Consider the following 18,527-nt stretch of genomic DNA (forward strand, 5'->3'; position numbering starts at 1 on the left):
ACTGGGAGTCCTCCTATTAGGGTTGAATATCAGTCTTTGGATTCAAAATGTAATGTCACGTGGATGATAGATCTATCATAAACCTGTTTGATGTGTTTTTCGTATATGGGAAAATAAAAGCTACATCTAACTTTGGGTTATTGACACTACAAATACACAGGACGTCAATTTACTATGATTAACTCAAATTTATTTACACGACACTCTCTAGATTAATCTCTTCCTCGTCGGGAAAGTCTATCTCTCTCTCCTTCCCTATAGTAGAGAAAGGTAATGGAAACCCTCAATGATGGGTTACCAAACCCTTGAGTCTTGACGACGGTTTTGACCCATGAACCCTCGTGGACGGTTAGAGAAAGGAGACCAACTGAAACTTAAACTGGGATTCCAGTGATTTACCTTCTAGTAAAACCAATTGAAAACACCATTTATCATGCACTTTGAAAGACTACATCTCTCATGACTTTTTGTTGTTGTCTCTTCCTCCAAGTAACAAATATTTGGCGAAAAATTCAGGCCAAATTTACGAAGGTGTAGTGTGCATAACATTGGGTGTGTATACTAAAACTACTTGTGTTTGGTGCAGTGTGTATAACAGTAGTTGTGAATAACAAAAAACAACAATTTGTATACGAAAATCCATATGTTAAACTATCATTATGTGGAGCCATCCATGTTCCACAAAGGATTTGGACTACACACCCATGTCATCAAATTCACCGTTATTTTTTAGTAATAAGACATTCTTTAAACTAAAACTGATTTCATTTCTACATGCTCTAACCTTTTTCAATCGTGATAGGTTACCCTCCCACCTCACTCCCCTTGTCTACCGTATTAGAATAAAACGAGGGGGAATTTTTTCATTTTCACTCCTTGCAAGGGTGTGAACTTTGAAAAACACCCATAGTTTTATCTACCACGTAGGCATGATGGTGTACGAGGGAGTAAGGTCGGAAGGGACTTTATCATTTTTTCAACCTTTTCACCTGAAAAGAAAAGCATGACTCACTTCCTTGTTTAAGGTCTCTAAAAGTAACTCTTGGTGAAGAGGTCATTAAAATTATCCTCTGGCCGTAGATAATCTCTTATTTTAGTTGAATGATAACATGTTTGTTTTTTTAACTATAGAGACAAAAGTTTAAATTTCATGCAATAACTCTTGTTTACCATAGTCTAGTCTCGGATGGAAAAATGTCGTCCCTAGGGTTAAGGATGGAGAGACAATATCTTGTGAAGGGTCTTTGTGGGACTTGATCAATATGGAAGGTCAATCTAGTGAAATGATCAGACCGGTCCATCAATAATTTAATATATACAACATATGTGCGAAAAAAACTCACACTTAATCTTTCAATTTTTTGATGGGATGAAGTGTAGTGATGCATGCCAGCCTGTGTTTCTATTTTTTTTTTGTGATATACACCAAAAGAAAATGAATTGTATTTGTGATTTGATTTCCTATTTGAGAAGTTTAAATGTGGAAAAATGTTAAGAATGATATTAGCAATTGTAAACCATAATCTTACTAATTATGCCATATTGTTTCTAGAACACTTTTGAATTTATTATTTGTCATAATAATAAATGTCATTTGAAAACTGTACACGGATGACAAATTATTCTAAAATAATTATGATATAGTCATAATAGATTAAGTAAACATATTTACTACTGACCGTAGTCACTCTTATAAATAATAGTGTTGTCAACAACGGTTCGAAACTAAATAATAAAAACAATTAATATCAATAAAACTTTGCAAAAAATATAACTCAAATAGGAAACAAAATAACTTACCGAAGAGAGCATATGAAATTATTCATTAGAGTTTGAAAGTAGAAGGCAAATAATCTAAGAAATATATAAAATGAGAGGTGCAAAAAGTAGTAAAGTAAAGATTAAAGTGTATATAAAAACTAAAATGAAAGTTTGACCAAGCAATAGGAATCACAGGTCAAATGAGAGTATTGTGGTCGTCCATCAATAAATTCGTTGGCCCCATTGCATACGTGTCAGTATCTCTACGGTTAAAAATATGCGGCAGCTCGATGAGGAAATTGTGTAGAATCTTGAAATTCTTGTTAGTTTCCCTTTTAAATAAATTTTAATTTCAGGTAAATATTTTGTAAAAGGAAAATATTTAAGTAAAATAACTTATTGAGAAATATTTACTATAAAATTCATTTTAGTAAAATGAATCAGCGCCTACTCTGTTATTAGCGTTAACGGCGGTTGGGATTCTCTTTAAAACCCCATTTTCTCTCTCCCTCTTTTCAAAACACACAAAGCTTTCTCTCTCTCTCTCTCTAAAACCCCTCTTTCTCCCTCTCTCTCTCTCTAAAACCCCTCTTTCTCCCTCTCTCTCTCTCTAAAACCCCTCTTTCTCTCTCTCTAAAACTCGCCCCTATTCTATCTGGTTCATTTCTCTCTCTAAAATTAGCCTATGTCTACTTGTTTGATTCATCTCCTTTTTCTTATAGCTAGAATCTAGTTGAGAAAAGTCATTATTAATGGCGGAGAAGCTCTAGCGAAGGAAATCTAGGTGGTTTTATAGCCTTATCTCTCATATCTGGTGGTGTGATTCTTTCTGAATTCCTTTTTTCCGGTAAAGATAATTTTACTTCTACCTTTTTTTTTAAGTTTCTCTTAAAAGTGATTCTTCATCCGTGTGTTCTTTTTTCTGAAACAAGTTTCTTTGTTTGATGATTTTTTTGTAGGCATTTCTTGATGAAGTTTCGTTGAAATTTCTCATTCTCTTCAATCAGTTCTTTTAGGAGAAATTTATTCTGTCTGTTTAATCTTTAAGCAACATATATTAACTCTCTTTCTCTCTCTAGAATCTCTCTCTATCTATCTGTGTGTGTTTCTCTCTCTAGCTGCTCTCTTTCTGCGTAAATCTTGTCCTTAACGTTTTCTCAAAGTCTTCTGCTCTTAATCGTCTTTATTCTCCTCTAGTACTCTAGTCTGGAATTTGTCTCACTTTTCCCATCTACTTTCTCTCTCTAGTTCTTATCCAATACTATCTTTGAGCAAAGTTACTTTTGATTTCTTTCACTTTTCAAACATCAAATGCGAATACATAATAGAATCTGACGAAACAAAATCACTCACTCATTCACTCAAAGATGGAACAAATGAACCAAGATTTGTTAAATCCGATCAAATACACAGAGCATCGAAACTCAACTAAGATGTATTTCTCAAAACCGTTGATTAATTCATCCAACGGTCAAATATCAAGTAAGAATAAAATCGTTCGGTTTACAGTTACTGATGAAAACGCTACTGACTCTTCAAGTGGTGAAGAAGAGAGTTTATTTAACCGTCAAAGAGTTAAAAAGTTTATAACTGAGATAAGTATTGAATCTTCTTCTTCTTTACCAAAAGATAACGGCGACAGTAATAACAGAGCCTTGATGAATAGAATTGTTAATCGGAAGAAAAAACCGGCGGGAGGAGAAGAAAAATCGTCGTCATCGTCTAGTATTAAGAAGTATCGTGGTGTTAGACAAAGGCCTTGGGGAAAATGGGCGGCTGAGATTCGTGATCCTGTTCGCGGTGTACGGTTGTGGTTAGGTACTTTTCAAACCGCCGAGGAAGCGGCAATGGTTTATGATGAGGCAGCGATTAGAATACGAGGACCAGATGCTTTAACCAATTTCTCTCAAAACCAACCACCACCGTCTGAGCCGGCAATGTCCGGTGGTGATTCAACAGATGAATCTCATCATCGTCATCACCATAATCTATCATCTCCAACTTCTGTTCTTCGATTCAACAGCACAAATTCCAATGAAGAAGAACCCGAACCCCAAAACCGGCAACAACCGGTTAATGAATTCAACATCAAAATTGAAGAAAAAGGAGAAGAAGCACAGAAAACGAAGACAACTGATGGGTTGGGCGATTTTTTCAATAAAGAAACGGCGATATTTAATGATTTTATGGATTTCAAACCACCATCAATACCAGAGTTACTTGGTGAAAATAACGGTACTGGTTTATCGGAAATGTGTTTTGATGAATATAACATGGATGATCCGTTTCTCTTTGGTGGTTACTTCAATATGGACATTGAAACATCATTGACTCAAGTTGACGATCCTCTTCAAGATAACTCCGATTTTTTCTCTGGAATCGGCGATTTATTTCCTCAAGACCCTCTATTGAGTCTTTAAACTCACTTTATTACTTAAATGATCGTCCTAGCAAGTTTTTGATTTGTTTGAGTGGGAGTTATTTGTTTTTTTTTCATTTCCCTGCCAGTAAATCGGCAGATTTTGTAACGGAAATGAAATGTCGGCGAGTTTATTTATTTCAGTTATTGCTATTGTTTTATTCAAATACACATTAATAATAATAAATTTTCACCGTTAAAGTTAACGGTATGAGACGGTAAAAGCTTCTTCTTTGTAACTTCCTTATGTTTTTGTTTGGAAGTTTAGTTGTACGAGAGAAATCCAGCTGGATTCAATTAAAAATATCTTATGGCATTTTAGTAAATATATATGAACTGACTCACACACTTGCGCTGACACATTGGCACTGTGACATGTGAGAAAAGCGTTTTTCTCTTCTCACGAGGGGAATTTAAAATAACGGTTATGTACGGCCCTCGTGACGAATTTCCCTAATTATTTAACGATATTTTGGTTTTCCAACATTTTATTTCAAGAAAAAAAAAGAGAAACAATATAGGAGTATTTATTTTGTGAGGTTGTTGAGCTATATGGCAGCTGGCACAGTATCTTGTAGATACGTACAAAAAGGCGACAAAAGGGACACGGTGGACGACTCCTACAAGATGGCGCAAGTTGCGTTTGTGTCACGTGGCGATTTATTTGAAAGTTTATGTGACGGGTTTGGGGGGGTAATGGGTAGCTCATATTGGTCTTTGTATACGGGCTTGGTAGGGGACTCTTGGTACACTCACTCGAGCACTCTTCGTATAAGATGAGTGATATTCTCATCTTTTTACCGTTCGAAAAAGACTAAAATTCCCTTTGCTCTTCTTAGTGGAAGTATAAATACGTGATAGGAATTAATGAATTTAATGCTCATTTATGGCCTAAAAAATCTTTAATGTCCAAGATGTTTTTAACAATGACAGTTACCGTAATTCATTAATTTATAGACATTCATGACATATTTGACCTTACCGAAGTCATTACAAGACATTAAAATAAACTACTGTTATAAAAACTCGGACTCAATATTTCAAGTTTCCTTTGTTACAATTAACCATCGAGTTGGGAAGCGAAATAAATAGTATATAAACTTGGTCCGGTGAGATGTCAGAACTCCATGAAGAATTTGATGGCACATCATGCTATGGAACAAATTATGTGAGCAATTTTAATGATCACCTTGTCTTGATAAAAGATCCATAGAAATATTTAACATTGTTTGGAAGCTAACTAGTGAGAATTATGATGGACTCGGCTCTCTTATGGGCCCATAGAAGACTTAAGGCCCATAGGAAAGGATTATGTTTGTGGGTAGGCCATGAAAGGCATGCTTCTTACATCAATCCCCTGCATGGCCTACTTGATCGATTTACATACCCCAAACGAATATAATCCGACGGGATTACGTATTTTTAAGGTTGCAAATCGATAATGAAAATAAATATAAAGAAGACGACAAGAATAAACATCATTATGAAATCATTATGGGTTGTGTCGGAAATCCTTTTTATATATTTAGTAGTACTTGTTTATTGTTAAATATTCATTTTGTGATGCATATGGTTTCCTTTGTCCTAGGAATCATTTTGTTTAGCTCTAAATCAGACACAAGAAGGGTCAATCTATTATTGTGATAAGAGTTTTTCTATCATATGTCCTAAGGAAGCCCGGTAAGATGTTTTAGATTCATTATCATTAGTGTTATAAGTTGAATTTTGTTGAGAGAGGATATATATGTCATATGTATAGTATAAACGAGGTGACGACCCTTTCACATGTTAGGGTTGTATGTGGGTCAGCTACAACTACAAGTTACTAAGTTAGGCACGTCGCAGTACTTGCGGATTTCTCTCATGTGAGAGGGCTATATATACATGTAGAGAGAAAAATAAATAAATATATTAAGCGTGATATGTTAATAGACTTGACAATATTCGTACACATACATATCTATTGAGTAGGAATGTGTAAGTTATATTTTTAGCTTATTTGAAGTAGCAGTGAAACCTCATACAAAGGTAACAATCAATCTTGGTCTCTCATAGTCTGTAAGAGATTTACAGACATGGATATCAAGAAATTTGAAATAGATATGGAGTAGAGTGAGAATGAGAGGGAAAAACAAAACTTTATATAGAAGTTCAAAGTTGTAGTTAAAACTTTAATCTAAAAGGCAGAGCATAGATATATACTGGGAACTTCACTAGGTTAGGAGAGTGACCTCACACACATACATTAAATACATACATGTATATATATATTTACATATGTCTATCTCTCATTCTCACTTTATCTCTCTTAAATTTTGTCTGACTCTGTCACAAGAGCTGGTTCATTTTCATTCACTAATTAAAGTCTGTGTCCTTTTTCCAAATTTCCAAAAACATTCTGAGTGTTATGGATTTTTCTCATGTCACATTCATGCAAGTAAGTAAATAAATGGCCGGAAATGTGTATTTATGGGTGGGTGGGGACCCTGGGGTGATGTCAGTTTCCGGCAGATACTCTTCAGGGTTGCTATAAGAGGACATTGTACAAGGTGCAGTCAGCAGGATTTTGGATAAGATGGGTGGGAACAGGTTCAAAGTTAGAACCAACTTGCATTGCATAACTAGTACTCCTTCATTCCTTTTGTTGTTGAAATTGATTCTCTCTTTATTAGTTCGTGTACATCCAACTCAAATATTCCTACGTTTTTTTTTTCCCGTAGAATAGTAAAATTCCATCTTTGATCTACTTAAAAGGAGAAAGACAAATGTTATCACTCAACCAAAGCTGGTTTCACACGTGTCTCTGAACTAATTTACAATGAGTAGAGGTAATTGTTACAAAATAACACTTATGAAAAATGTAGTTCACTGCATCAGATCGTGGATCGACATAATTATTAATGAGGGGGTGGACCCAACCCTTGGCTTCGTGTAAGAATGAACTTCCTATGTACTAGTTCTTAACCACATTAGTCAGTTTTTGGTTGACAAAGCTCACATAATTTGTTCACACATATTTTGGATGGGCTTATATATTCAACATTTTGAATTTCAAAGAAAGATGAGCACTTGGAGATTAGGTTTGTGCCTAAACAGACAAAATATACCTCTAAAAAAAGAAAGAATAATCAGACAATAATAACAATGAAAAAAAAAAAGTCTAACACAACCTGAATCTAACTCCTTAAGAAACAAAAGTATATACTAATTTAGGCACATATCAAGAATCTTTATGTATGTAGGCAGATTCAGCTTAGCTAGCCCTTCAATTGTTGTTGTAATAGTACTTTTCTATTACAACTAAAACTTTGTCAGTGGTGATGGTGTCTGACCCTTTGACAGTTTGACCCTATAATTGGAGGAGAGGTCAGAGGTGTGTGTCAATGAACTTCCCCGATCATCCTCACCCACTTGTTCAAAAAAGTATCAATAGGGCAAATCTAGGGCAAGAAAAAGGTAAAAATGAAATCTTGTTTGTTGTTGTGTTTTGTGTTCAAAAGATCTCATCAATTTAATGTGGATGTTCCATTCGCCGCGTGCATTCAGCTCTGCTGCACCCAACTTGCCCTCTGTTCCCCAATATCCCCCCACATAGGTCCCTCTTTCTTATTGGCCGAATCTAGAGATATATACTGTATATTTTTGAAGAGTTAACTCCATTTTGGCTTTCAACAAAAAAAAAAAAAAAACTCCATTTTGGCCTTTCAAGATGACCAAATCACTAAATGATCTCCAAAGATGGACCAATTTTTATTTTAACCCCCGTTATATATATTTTTAGTCGGTTTTTATAGTTGAAGACCTTTTCATACTTATCCTTCTTTTCGAAACCATTTCCCTCCATATTCTTTCTCACTTTCTTCTTCTTAGTTGGAGTGAGTCGTTGATCACTTTCATCAGATGGTTCTTCTTCTTTTTCCTCCTTTTTTCCTTCATCAATTCTGGTTACACGACGACACTAACTTCAAACCAACTACCATCAAGCTACATTCACAAAAATCCCAATACTTTTCTTTATTAATGACACAATTGTGCCAAATCCATATTAATACAGGAACGGAATAGGCACAAATAACCCTATGAGCCCATAAGTCTTTTTTTTAAGAATTCCAATCTGGAGAAAGAATTAATTGATAATCTATACTTATGTCATCACAGTGCTAGCTCGATTCGGAGCCTGTCAAGTTCATCGTTATCATCATCATCCATACTCGTGCGAAGAATCTTCACTCAGTTGCTCGTTCATATTTATGACCTTCTCTAATTCCAAACGATATAACTAGTTTCCATAGTTCTTCACGTTTTCAATTTGAGATCTCAAAAAGAAGTAAATTTTACTTCGCCTTCTCAAATTTTTCTCTTCTAATAGTAAAACGAATGAAGCAAGGTCTCCTATAGTTCCATTTACTACTTATAGCATCAGAAAAAAATCGAATTATTAAGAGGACTTGAATCTACAATTGGTTCTTGATGATGCATAAAATGTCCAGACATTGACTAACGTCTGAAGAATCAAGATCAGACCTGAAGTCAACAAGGTCAAGCCGGCTTAAGGCAGCAGGACTGCTGAGCTCCTGATGGTCCACCGAATATTCCCCTAACTGAGAGGTCGGCCAGAAGAAACCATCCCTGCAAGACGTCCTTGGCATGGACAGATCAGCCCTAGGGTCTTCAAATGAGTGAGGGGGGTCCACACAGGTTCGGTCAGTGTCTTACGCCCAGAACTGGGGAGGCAACAGCGTCAAGCGACCTATCAGCTTAATACCGAAACTTCTAGAAAGATCTCAGTCGGACACACATCTCGAAGTGTTTAAGCTAGCTTGGACTCCACGTATCTAAAGGAGGAAATTTCTCCTTTAGAGTCTATCACACCGACAAGATATCTACGGAAAATCCTTGTACTTAGGAACTTCCATTTATCAAAGATCCGGGATAGACTCTGAGAGATATCCTAGATACTCAAGGGAGGAAACTTTCCTTTCGGTTTGACGGCGACTGCCTCACCACCGCCACTAATCACAGTCGGTCTAACATCGCCTATAAAAGGCCCCTACATCGTCCTTCACAGGACACAATCTCTTTACCCAAAAAAGATCACCATAAACTCAGAGTTCTCATAACTCGCGCCCAAAAGGATCAATCAATATTCATTCTTTTACTGCAAAGAGCACTCTGACTGGTTTGAGCGTCAGAGCGATTTTCGAACCCTTTGCAGGTTTTCCCCCCTCGGGAACAGACGAACAGGAGCGAAGAGCTGGAGCAAGGAGCGAGGAACAGGAGCCAGAAGCTGGAGCAAAGATAAGCAAAGCTGAAAGCAGGAACTCGGAGCTGATCAAGCCGCAACTTAACGGAGGATTCAAACATAACGGAGGCTGTCATGCATCAACTCCCTATTTCATGCTGATCTAACGAAAAACCATTTTTTGACATCAGTAGTTCCTATTAGCTCAGATCCATTACTAGCATCACCAAATCCTCTCATTATTGTAATTAGCGCCATTGGTAATTATAAATGCAGTAATTAGAAGATTTGTCAGAGAATAAAGATGGAGGTGTTTGATAAGGTGTAAGTCTGCAGATATACAAAACTTAATGAGGGGTACTTATAAACTAACGGACTTCGGTAACAGTTTGTAAAGAAACTCGGTAACAGTTTTCTTCAATTCTTGTTTCTTTCAAGATTAATAGAAGTTTGTAAAGGAATTTGATTTGTTGTTACAGCCAAAATAGAGCAAAATGTTGAATTCGTGATTTTCCGATTCAAAACAATTGCAATGAGGGGAGATATCCACATTATATTATTGGTTACTAAATCAACTGCCCGCTCACAACAAACGTGTTATTCTTTTCAAGTGATGTGGAGCACGAACACATGTGGCTTGGTATGTGGCCTTGCTCCGATACCACATTCCACATGTTAAATTTATAGTCAACGAACTACTAACGAATTGACAATGAATAAAGAAAATCCAGTCATTATACTAAATCACTATTCTCTCTCACCTTCTCACGTGGACTTTTCTCTTAAGAGAAGACCAAGTGCAATCAAAGGAAAGGATTATGACTTTGTAGTCATGCTGGGAAAGCTAAGGTTATAATCACCTCACTAGATTGGATGGTTCATGAGATGGTGTTTTGCTAGACAGGGTGCCACAAGGAAGCCAATAAACACCAAGATGTGAGAAGATGTCTCTGTTGAGAAGCACTGCATCAAAATGATGAGTCTCGTAATGAGCGGGAGTTGCTAGAGTGTCCAGCTCGGTGTCCAAAAGTGTGCCCAGCTGACGCTGACGTGGAATTCACTAAAGGACAAAGTTTTTTCAAAATTTGACTACGGTGTGGACCGCTTTTATTTCTAAATGAGAAAATTTGGGCATTTTTCTGGGCATTATAGCCGGGCACTCTATCATTTCCATAATGAGCTGGAGGCCCATGGTGCCACCTACGACCAGGGTCGGCGCTATCATCTAAGGGCCCTAAAGCCAATCAGTGGCAAACCTAGAAAGATTTCTTTATGGGGGCACTTTTAGTTATAATAAGAAATTATGAATCGACAAAAAATCTTAATGTGACATCCGAACGAGTAATCTGTACATAGTATAATTTCATTCGAAGCCAACTCAACTACTATTGACTTATGAGTAGTGTTGACTGTAATCAATATAAATAAGTAGCCTTACACACATTCGAATTATATAAAGAAGTTAATGAAAGAGAGAGGGCAAATTTCATTCTAGAAAAATAATAAAAAAAAATAACACACACACATATATGAAGAAAAATGGCTCTAACAATTTGAACGGGAGAATACAGAATTTACCAAAAAAAATGCTAAAACACGAATACATCTGCAAACAGAGGATCAAAATAGAGAAACATACATCTAAAATAATAGCGAAGTAAAAATTAGGAGGCATACATGAATTTATCCATGGAAAAACATAAAAGATGAGTCCCGAACTATTGGTATTGATCGCAGAACCTAAAGGTAGGGCAGCCCGTACCACGACCACTACAGCATCTCGTCTTTGGTGATAAGTAGTCCGGATTGTTCCTTATTTAAGTTATAAATACTAACACACTTAAATACTCCTCTCATCAAAAAAAAAAAAAAACACTCAAATACTCAAATAATTTATCGTTGGGACTTGTGGGGGCACGTGCCCCCATAGGTCCCAAGGTCGGTCTGCCCCTGAAGCCAATTACAACTTGGGGGGTCCTTAACATAATTTCCTTAGACTCCATTGCAAAAAATTTATTAAAAGTATGACCATCACAACCTACTTGAAGCTTCTATTAAATGTTTGCAACAAATTGTATGGGAAGAGATGTGAAGACAACCACATCTAGGATTGTGATTGACATCCATCTTTCATTATATTTAATTTAACAAATAGATTTCTTGTATGTAAAAGTGAAATAAATATTTCCACACCTTAAAAGAAATGTTCATAAATTGGGATTTTCACAATTTAGATTATCGAGTGGGAGTGCACTAAAATAACTCAAAGAAGAACAGAACGACGTACTTTCAATATTTGTAGATTCTCTACAGTGTGACATCCAAATGTGAAATACGATTAAGTTTATTATCTTTTTTGAAACCCTAAATTTTGTTTTGTTTTCAGAGTAAAGTTACAAACTTATTATCTTATTTCCCGACCAGGGATGCGTTTGCTAACCAATACTTCACTATTCTGCAAAAACATCTCTTGCACATTTTTGTCAATTTTACCATGAATGTAGCAAGCTGGACCGGTCTAATCTCTCTCACAACGTTTCAAGTAAGTGACTCCAAAAATTTACTAACGAAAATGAAAACATAGTAGTATACTAGAGAAAATGTTTTATAAAGTTACAGTTTCCTCCACCATCTCATTTTGTTCTTTCATAATTTAATTTATTTATATCTTAAAATTTTCTCCAAATTTCATTTTTCTTAGAAATGTGTGTGTAATGGGTATTGCGGTACACAAAAGAATATGATATTCTGATGATTATGTAATGAAGAGCTCATGATAAATGAGGTTTTGTTCCACACTCACAACTCTAATATGAAATTTGCAACCATAACCTATTACAGTAGTCTGTTAAGGATGCACCTTTCACTTTTTTTTTAGTTAAGGATGCGCCTTTCACTTAGGTATCTCTAGTTTTCTTTTTTTTGTTGAGAAGGTATCTCTAGTTAATATAGGGTATTCCAAATTTAAGACACGTTCACTTGGAAATAACTGAATTTGGTAAGTCCGATCATAATGTTGGAGAGAGGCGCTCCAGGATGACGTCACCAGAAAAAATTGGGCGTTTCACCTCTCTCTTCATTCTCATCTAGATCTAACCATCTTCTTCAACAATCATCACTTTGAATCGACTTTGGACGAAGGTTTCTTTGTTGCTTGCTGAGGCAGTACCAAGCTTCCTTTGTGTCTCTTTCTATTTTTCTATAATTTCAACTCTTTCTCATCCAAATCTTTTCAAGCATCAGGAATGGATCTTGGCTGGAAACAGTCGGAGATAAGGGCATCCTTGTACCCAAAATACAGGGAGTAGTTTCTTACCTTATGTATTAGCGTTTTTGTTTTTAGTTTTAGCTTAGCTTCATGTATTCGGGTTTTGTTTGTTTAGCACAGGCCCGTGGATGGGCTAGTGTGGGCAGGGCGCCCGCACTGAGACCACCACCACAAGGGGCCCATTAGTTCCTTATCTCGTCTAATTAAACAAATTAATAAAATAAGACTATTTTTTTTTTGTTGAACTAAAATAAGACTACTATTACATCATTAGTTGAATACTAGCTCAGTTGGTAAGTTTGTTTTGTTTGTGCATAGTAGGTCTTGGGTTCAACACCCACTAAAAGCATTTTTTTAATTTTTTTTTGTATGTTATGACACACAACTCTCTCACTCTCTAGACCTCTCTCACTTTCAAATGTGTATTTGTTTTTACAATTTTTCTCAATCAATCCATCTTTTTAAACTTTAATTTTAGATTGTGTGATAAAGAAAAATCGAAACTCTATTTTTTGTAAAATCCAATACAAATTAGAAGACTTTTATTTAGTTAGGATAATAACAAAGAACACCATTAATTTGGACTCATCAATGATTTATTATAACGCTGTACAGGTAAATTGTTTCAAATTTTGCTTATTACTTCGCGTGTAAATTTTTTTATTTCGAATTTGTGTAAATGGGCCTCGATTAAAGTTTGGCACTGAACCCCAAAATTGTCAGCCACGGCCCTGGTTTAGCACCTTAGTTGTAGATCTGGTTTCTTTTCCATTTGAATTACGTTACCTGTTTTTAGTGTTGTAACCCCTAGGGAGATTTGGGTTTAGGCACTTAGTTTTTCTTTGTTTTTCTCTGGAGACTTCACACCCACATATGGATCAACCATATTATCTTCACCTGTTTGATTTTGTCTACCATGGCTTGATGGTGGCTGAGCTTTGCTCCAGCGCCAGAACCAATAGTTGCTTAGTGGATGAAGATAGTGCACGTGGCACTTGCAAAGCAATTACTAACCTAGAGGGATACACGTATGACGCCTTTGCACAGTCGAGTTCAGTTGTTGGGTTGAAATTTTTTGTCGGCCTTGTGATAGTTAGGTGGCCCAAAATCATCTTTTATAGTTGGACTTATTTGTATCACTATTTGGGCCAGTCGTTTGATCCAGGAATATTACAACGAGTCTGGGTTCCTTATGTGTTTGGAAAGCCTTTTGACCTGGGTAAATTGTCAAAGTTTAATTCTGATACACTGCTAGGACTATCAGATTTCTCGGACACCACTACCTATATAGGTCTATCTTCGTTCTTGTTATGGTTCCGAGCCTCTCCTAACTTGATTATCACTACAACGGTGGTCTCAATTATGATCATATTTCTTGTCAGTTATGGTTCCCTACTTCACCTTTCACCCTTTGTGGCTCCTCTGCATGATTTTGATGGCTTTGTTGAGTCTTTCAACTCATACTTAGTAAGCGACCCTAGTTTCCAGGTGTTCGATCACGATCTGTTCGGATTGGGGTGAGACATGACTTCTCTATCGAGAGAATACTTGAGGGTAATCATGGAATCGTTTGATTTCGCCTTCAAGAAATTGTGTGGCTTTTTTGATGCTATGAATTTCTTTCTCCATTTAGTTCTTCGGGTATGGTATGAGCTATATCTGGTTTTGAAGTGGTGGTCATGATTCGCAGGGCCCTCTATTTGGCCTTTTATTTGGGAGATGGTTGAGCGTCGTTGGGTATGGTCCTGCATTACTGTATAATCGTCCTCGGAGTACTTCGCTTTTCCACTTCTATCGCGGAGAAGGATGTTAGCTTTCGAAGACACGGAATGAAGAAAACTGTTCCTTTACTGAATGTAATTTTTTGTTTTCTTCACGACTGCATCTCTCTTTTCTGTGTTGTAACGTTCAAGTTGAATAAGTAAGACAGCGTTACCACTTTATAAAAAATAAAAAAGTTCAATATAGGGTTACTTTTTATTTGGGTTGCATATCTGTATCACGTGAAGTGATGCGAAATGACCACACTCTAATAATTTTAGAGTTTAGGTCATAAACTAATTGGATTGTTATTTTGACTTAGGGTCCGTTTGATACATTAGAATGTGTGAGTAAGAAAATCGATTTATTTCTCGTGGGTAAGAAAGTGAAGATTTTCTATTAGAAATGCATTTGTCATTGTTTGGTAAGGCATTAGAAAATTTGAGAAAAATATTTAAAGGCGCCACATTTTATTATTTGTGGCACCTTTTATATTCATGAAATGGGGCGCCTTGACGATAATACGAGGCGCTGTTAGAAGTTCCCAAATTTTGGAAACCCTAATTCGAGGAAAATTCCCAATTCTCTTAATCCTTTCCATAAACCCTACCTTCATAATCCTCCAAATTTTAGAAACTTAGATTTCTGAAATTCCCAATTTTAGATCTCTCTCATTTCCAAAAACCTTCATTTCATAAACATTCAAATATAGAAACCCTAATTTTAGCCATTACAAAATCCTGATTTCCAAAATCTCCAAATTATAGAAACTCTATATTTAGGGATTCCCAATTTAAGATCTTCTCATTCCAGAAATCTTAATTTCATAACAACAACAACAAAAAAATGCAATTTACACTCAAATATTGAACAAGAACAAAAATCGGGCCAATGACTTGTCTCGTTCTTGATGTACCTTTGATTTCTGCGGTACAAATTTTTAAAGAACAAACTTGATCTTTGTCTAGGTTTTACTGAGATTCAGAAAGATATTGAGATGCTAGAGAGAGAGAACGTTTAAGAGATCAAGAGAAAGAAGTCGGTTGAGAGAGACTTTAGAGAGAGAGTATGTGCTGTTTGAATTGAAGGTGGCTAAGGTTATTGATGGTGGTATGAACTTGCAATCTGTTAAGAAGAAGAGAGAGTTATGCTGAGAAGAGAAATTTACGGGAGGAGAGAGAGCGGGTTTTTTGGAGAACGTGGGAAATCAGTTTGTCCACCTTTTTTGTGGGAAAAAAAATCAGCCTTTTTTCTTACTTTTTTTTCTCATAAGAAATCAACTTTCTTACTCACAATGTCCTACCAAACGGCAGAAAACGATTTTCGTAACTTTATAACCATATCAAACAGACCCTTAGTTATCTTTGACAAGGTTAACATTAACTTAACAACATCAGATCCAATTTAATGTAACTAGAGTTAACTTCACTCCGTTACATTCAAATTAAGATCATTAGTTAGTCTCACATTCATTATCCCTCTAAATGTTCTCATTAATCATATGAACAATATTCTTTTTTCCATTTTCATAAAGCTCACGGCTATCTAATAACTAATCTTTTTAATGTATACTTTAATCCAATGACCAAAATGTATTTTTCAATTTTCAGACCATCTCTCCTACTAAAAAAATAAGGTCATATTAGATAAGCATGCAAACAAGTAGGATTCACGAGGTAGAAAGTCGATTTCAAAATCATATTCTGTGGAAACATTTTTAAAACCATACATCTGTTGACTACATACATCTCCGCAAAATTATGACAATAGTTTGAAACTATTACGAATCAAGTTAATAGTGTAAAAACCCTGAAATTGGAAAAGATATCACTCATTTGATCCAACATAAGAAGGCTAGTTGACATACAAGTAAAAAAACAAATGCAGGTGATGCAACTCATTTTCGAAGGAGACTCAAGAATATTATATTTGTACTAAGCAGATGACCTTGCAAAGCAAGCTAGATAATCTAAGGTTTCACGAGAATGGTGGAACGATGTAAATGAAGCTAGCCCTCTCTTGTTGATGAATTGCAACTTGATGTATGTAAGCTGTTTGGTTTAAAACCCTAACTTTTTTCCGACCTGGGATGTTTTTGTTTACCGATATTTCAACTAAGCATAGTGGATCGAGTTTTGCCACAACGATTCAACCAAGTAATTCAAGTTTGCTTCGTTGATTCTTAGAATTTAGTTAAATAAAATCTAAGTTCAGACTCACTTCTTGGGTTGGATTAAAGAAACACATGTGTTTGAATAGAATTTTTTGTATTTCAAATATCAAAAGGGAATATAAAAATGAAAACATATTATTATATTAGTGAAAATGTTTTTAGAAGTTATAGTTTCCTCCAACATCTCATTTTGCTCTTCCATTGTTTAATTTATCTATATCTTAAATTTTTCTCCAAATTTCATTTTCATACAAATGTATATATACAATGGGTCCACAAAAGAAAATGATATTTTGATGAATATGTAGTGAAGATCTCGTGATAAATGAGGTTCTTGTTCCATACTCAGTAGGTATCCAATTTAATATGGATGTTGCTCTATGCAACTCTAATTTTACTAAAGACAACTATTAGACAAAAACAATTAAATAAAATTAATTAAAATACTGTCTTAAATTGCTAACCGACACCAAAATTAAAAATCAAATATAACTGAATTTCTCCTCTTTTACTATACGCAACTCTATTTTACTCAAAAAACTATTGGACATAAATAACTAAATAAAACTAATTAAATATCTTCTATTGTTAAACCAACACCACAAGCAAAAAAAAATCAAATATAACCGAATTTTTTTCCAAAAATCTTGTGGTTCAAATTTCTATTACTATAATTAATTGTTCATAAATAAAATTTAATCAAACATTAAGTTAAAGAGTTAACCAAATTTTAACAAATAACAAAAAAATATTATATTCCAATCAGAGCATCCCATGCTGTAATATAAGGTTACGTTGTATTTTGGTCACAACACCGTTAAATCCAGTTTAACATCATTAGAGTTAACTTAACGCCGTTAAATTGAAATTAACATCGTTAGTTAGTAGCACATTTCATTATCTTTATAAATGTTCTCTTTGATCATATGAACAATATTTTTTTTTTCGAATTTTCATAAAGCTCTTGTCTATCTAGTAATTAATCTTTTTAATGTACACTTTAATCCAATGACCAAAATGTACTTCTCTATTTTCGGACGATCTCTCCCATTTAAAAAGAGGTTATTTTCCAAATATCCCCCAACTTTGTGACCAGCTTCCTGCCTAACCCCCTACTTTGTCGAAAATACCCATACTACAAAAATACGAAGTATTTGTAACGACTTGTTGTAACGGCTTCCCTATAGGCCGTTACTGAAGACACAATTATAATGACCTTAAAGTAGGAATCAGTTACAAATAAGCTATTTTAATTGGCGACCATACCGGCGCCAACATTTCGGTTGTTGTAACGGAGTTTGTAAACAGAGGCCGTTACAAAGGACAATTAAATGGCGACAAATCTTTGAAAAGAAAATGACGAGCTCAGAAAGGAAGTCGCTGAACTGTGTGCAATGCAAGAGAGACAAGGAAGAGATGTGGCTGCACTGATGGCACTCATTCAACAACAACAATGACAACCATCTACTTCAGAATCTTCACAACCTATGTAAGCATGTTTCCTTCTTCAGTTTCATCTAGTTCAATTTCTCAACAATCTTCTAGTCCTTTGTGAACCGAGACCAATGCCCACCCATTTATATAAGAATTCTAGAACTCGTTTATGTATTGCACTTGCTTTTGTTGGTTGATTGCAAAATATTGACTTTTGATTGATATTTGAAGACTTGTTTATTTATATTGGATATGTAATATATGAATATATGGTTTAGGCAAGTTTTATAAACACTTTTCTGGTATTACAGGAGCAATGACTATTGAAGGAGGATGCAACTTTTGAATCAGTGTTTGAAGGTAAAAATGTCCCACCTTGATTTTTCATATGTTACTCTTCGACTTTGACCTTGTTGGATTCCAATATAAAATGTGAATGAAGCATTTTATATGATCTATGTCGAATTTT

At 35.3% G+C, this 18,527-nt stretch overlaps 1 protein-coding gene across 1 annotated transcript; it reads left to right on the forward strand.

Moving 5' to 3' along the window:
• The first annotated feature begins 2,278 nt into the window (after nucleotides 1-2,278).
• LOC147552837 (ethylene-responsive transcription factor CRF2-like) lies at nucleotides 2,279-4,404 on the forward strand. Its single transcript, XM_086669351.1, has 2 exons — nucleotides 2,279-2,608; nucleotides 2,721-4,404. Exon 2 carries the CDS (start codon nucleotides 3,129-3,131, stop codon nucleotides 4,179-4,181), a length of 1,053 nt encoding a protein of 350 aa, XP_086525477.1. The 5' UTR covers nucleotides 2,279-2,608; nucleotides 2,721-3,128; the 3' UTR covers nucleotides 4,182-4,404.
• Nucleotides 4,405-18,527: the final 14,123 nt, after the last annotated feature.

This window comes from Eschscholzia californica, unplaced genomic scaffold (assembly GCF_041429995.1).
Source record: "Eschscholzia californica isolate CP2 unplaced genomic scaffold, dmEscCali1.0.p SCAF_3, whole genome shotgun sequence".
Lineage (NCBI taxonomy): Eukaryota > Viridiplantae > Streptophyta > Magnoliopsida > Ranunculales > Papaveraceae > Eschscholzia > Eschscholzia californica.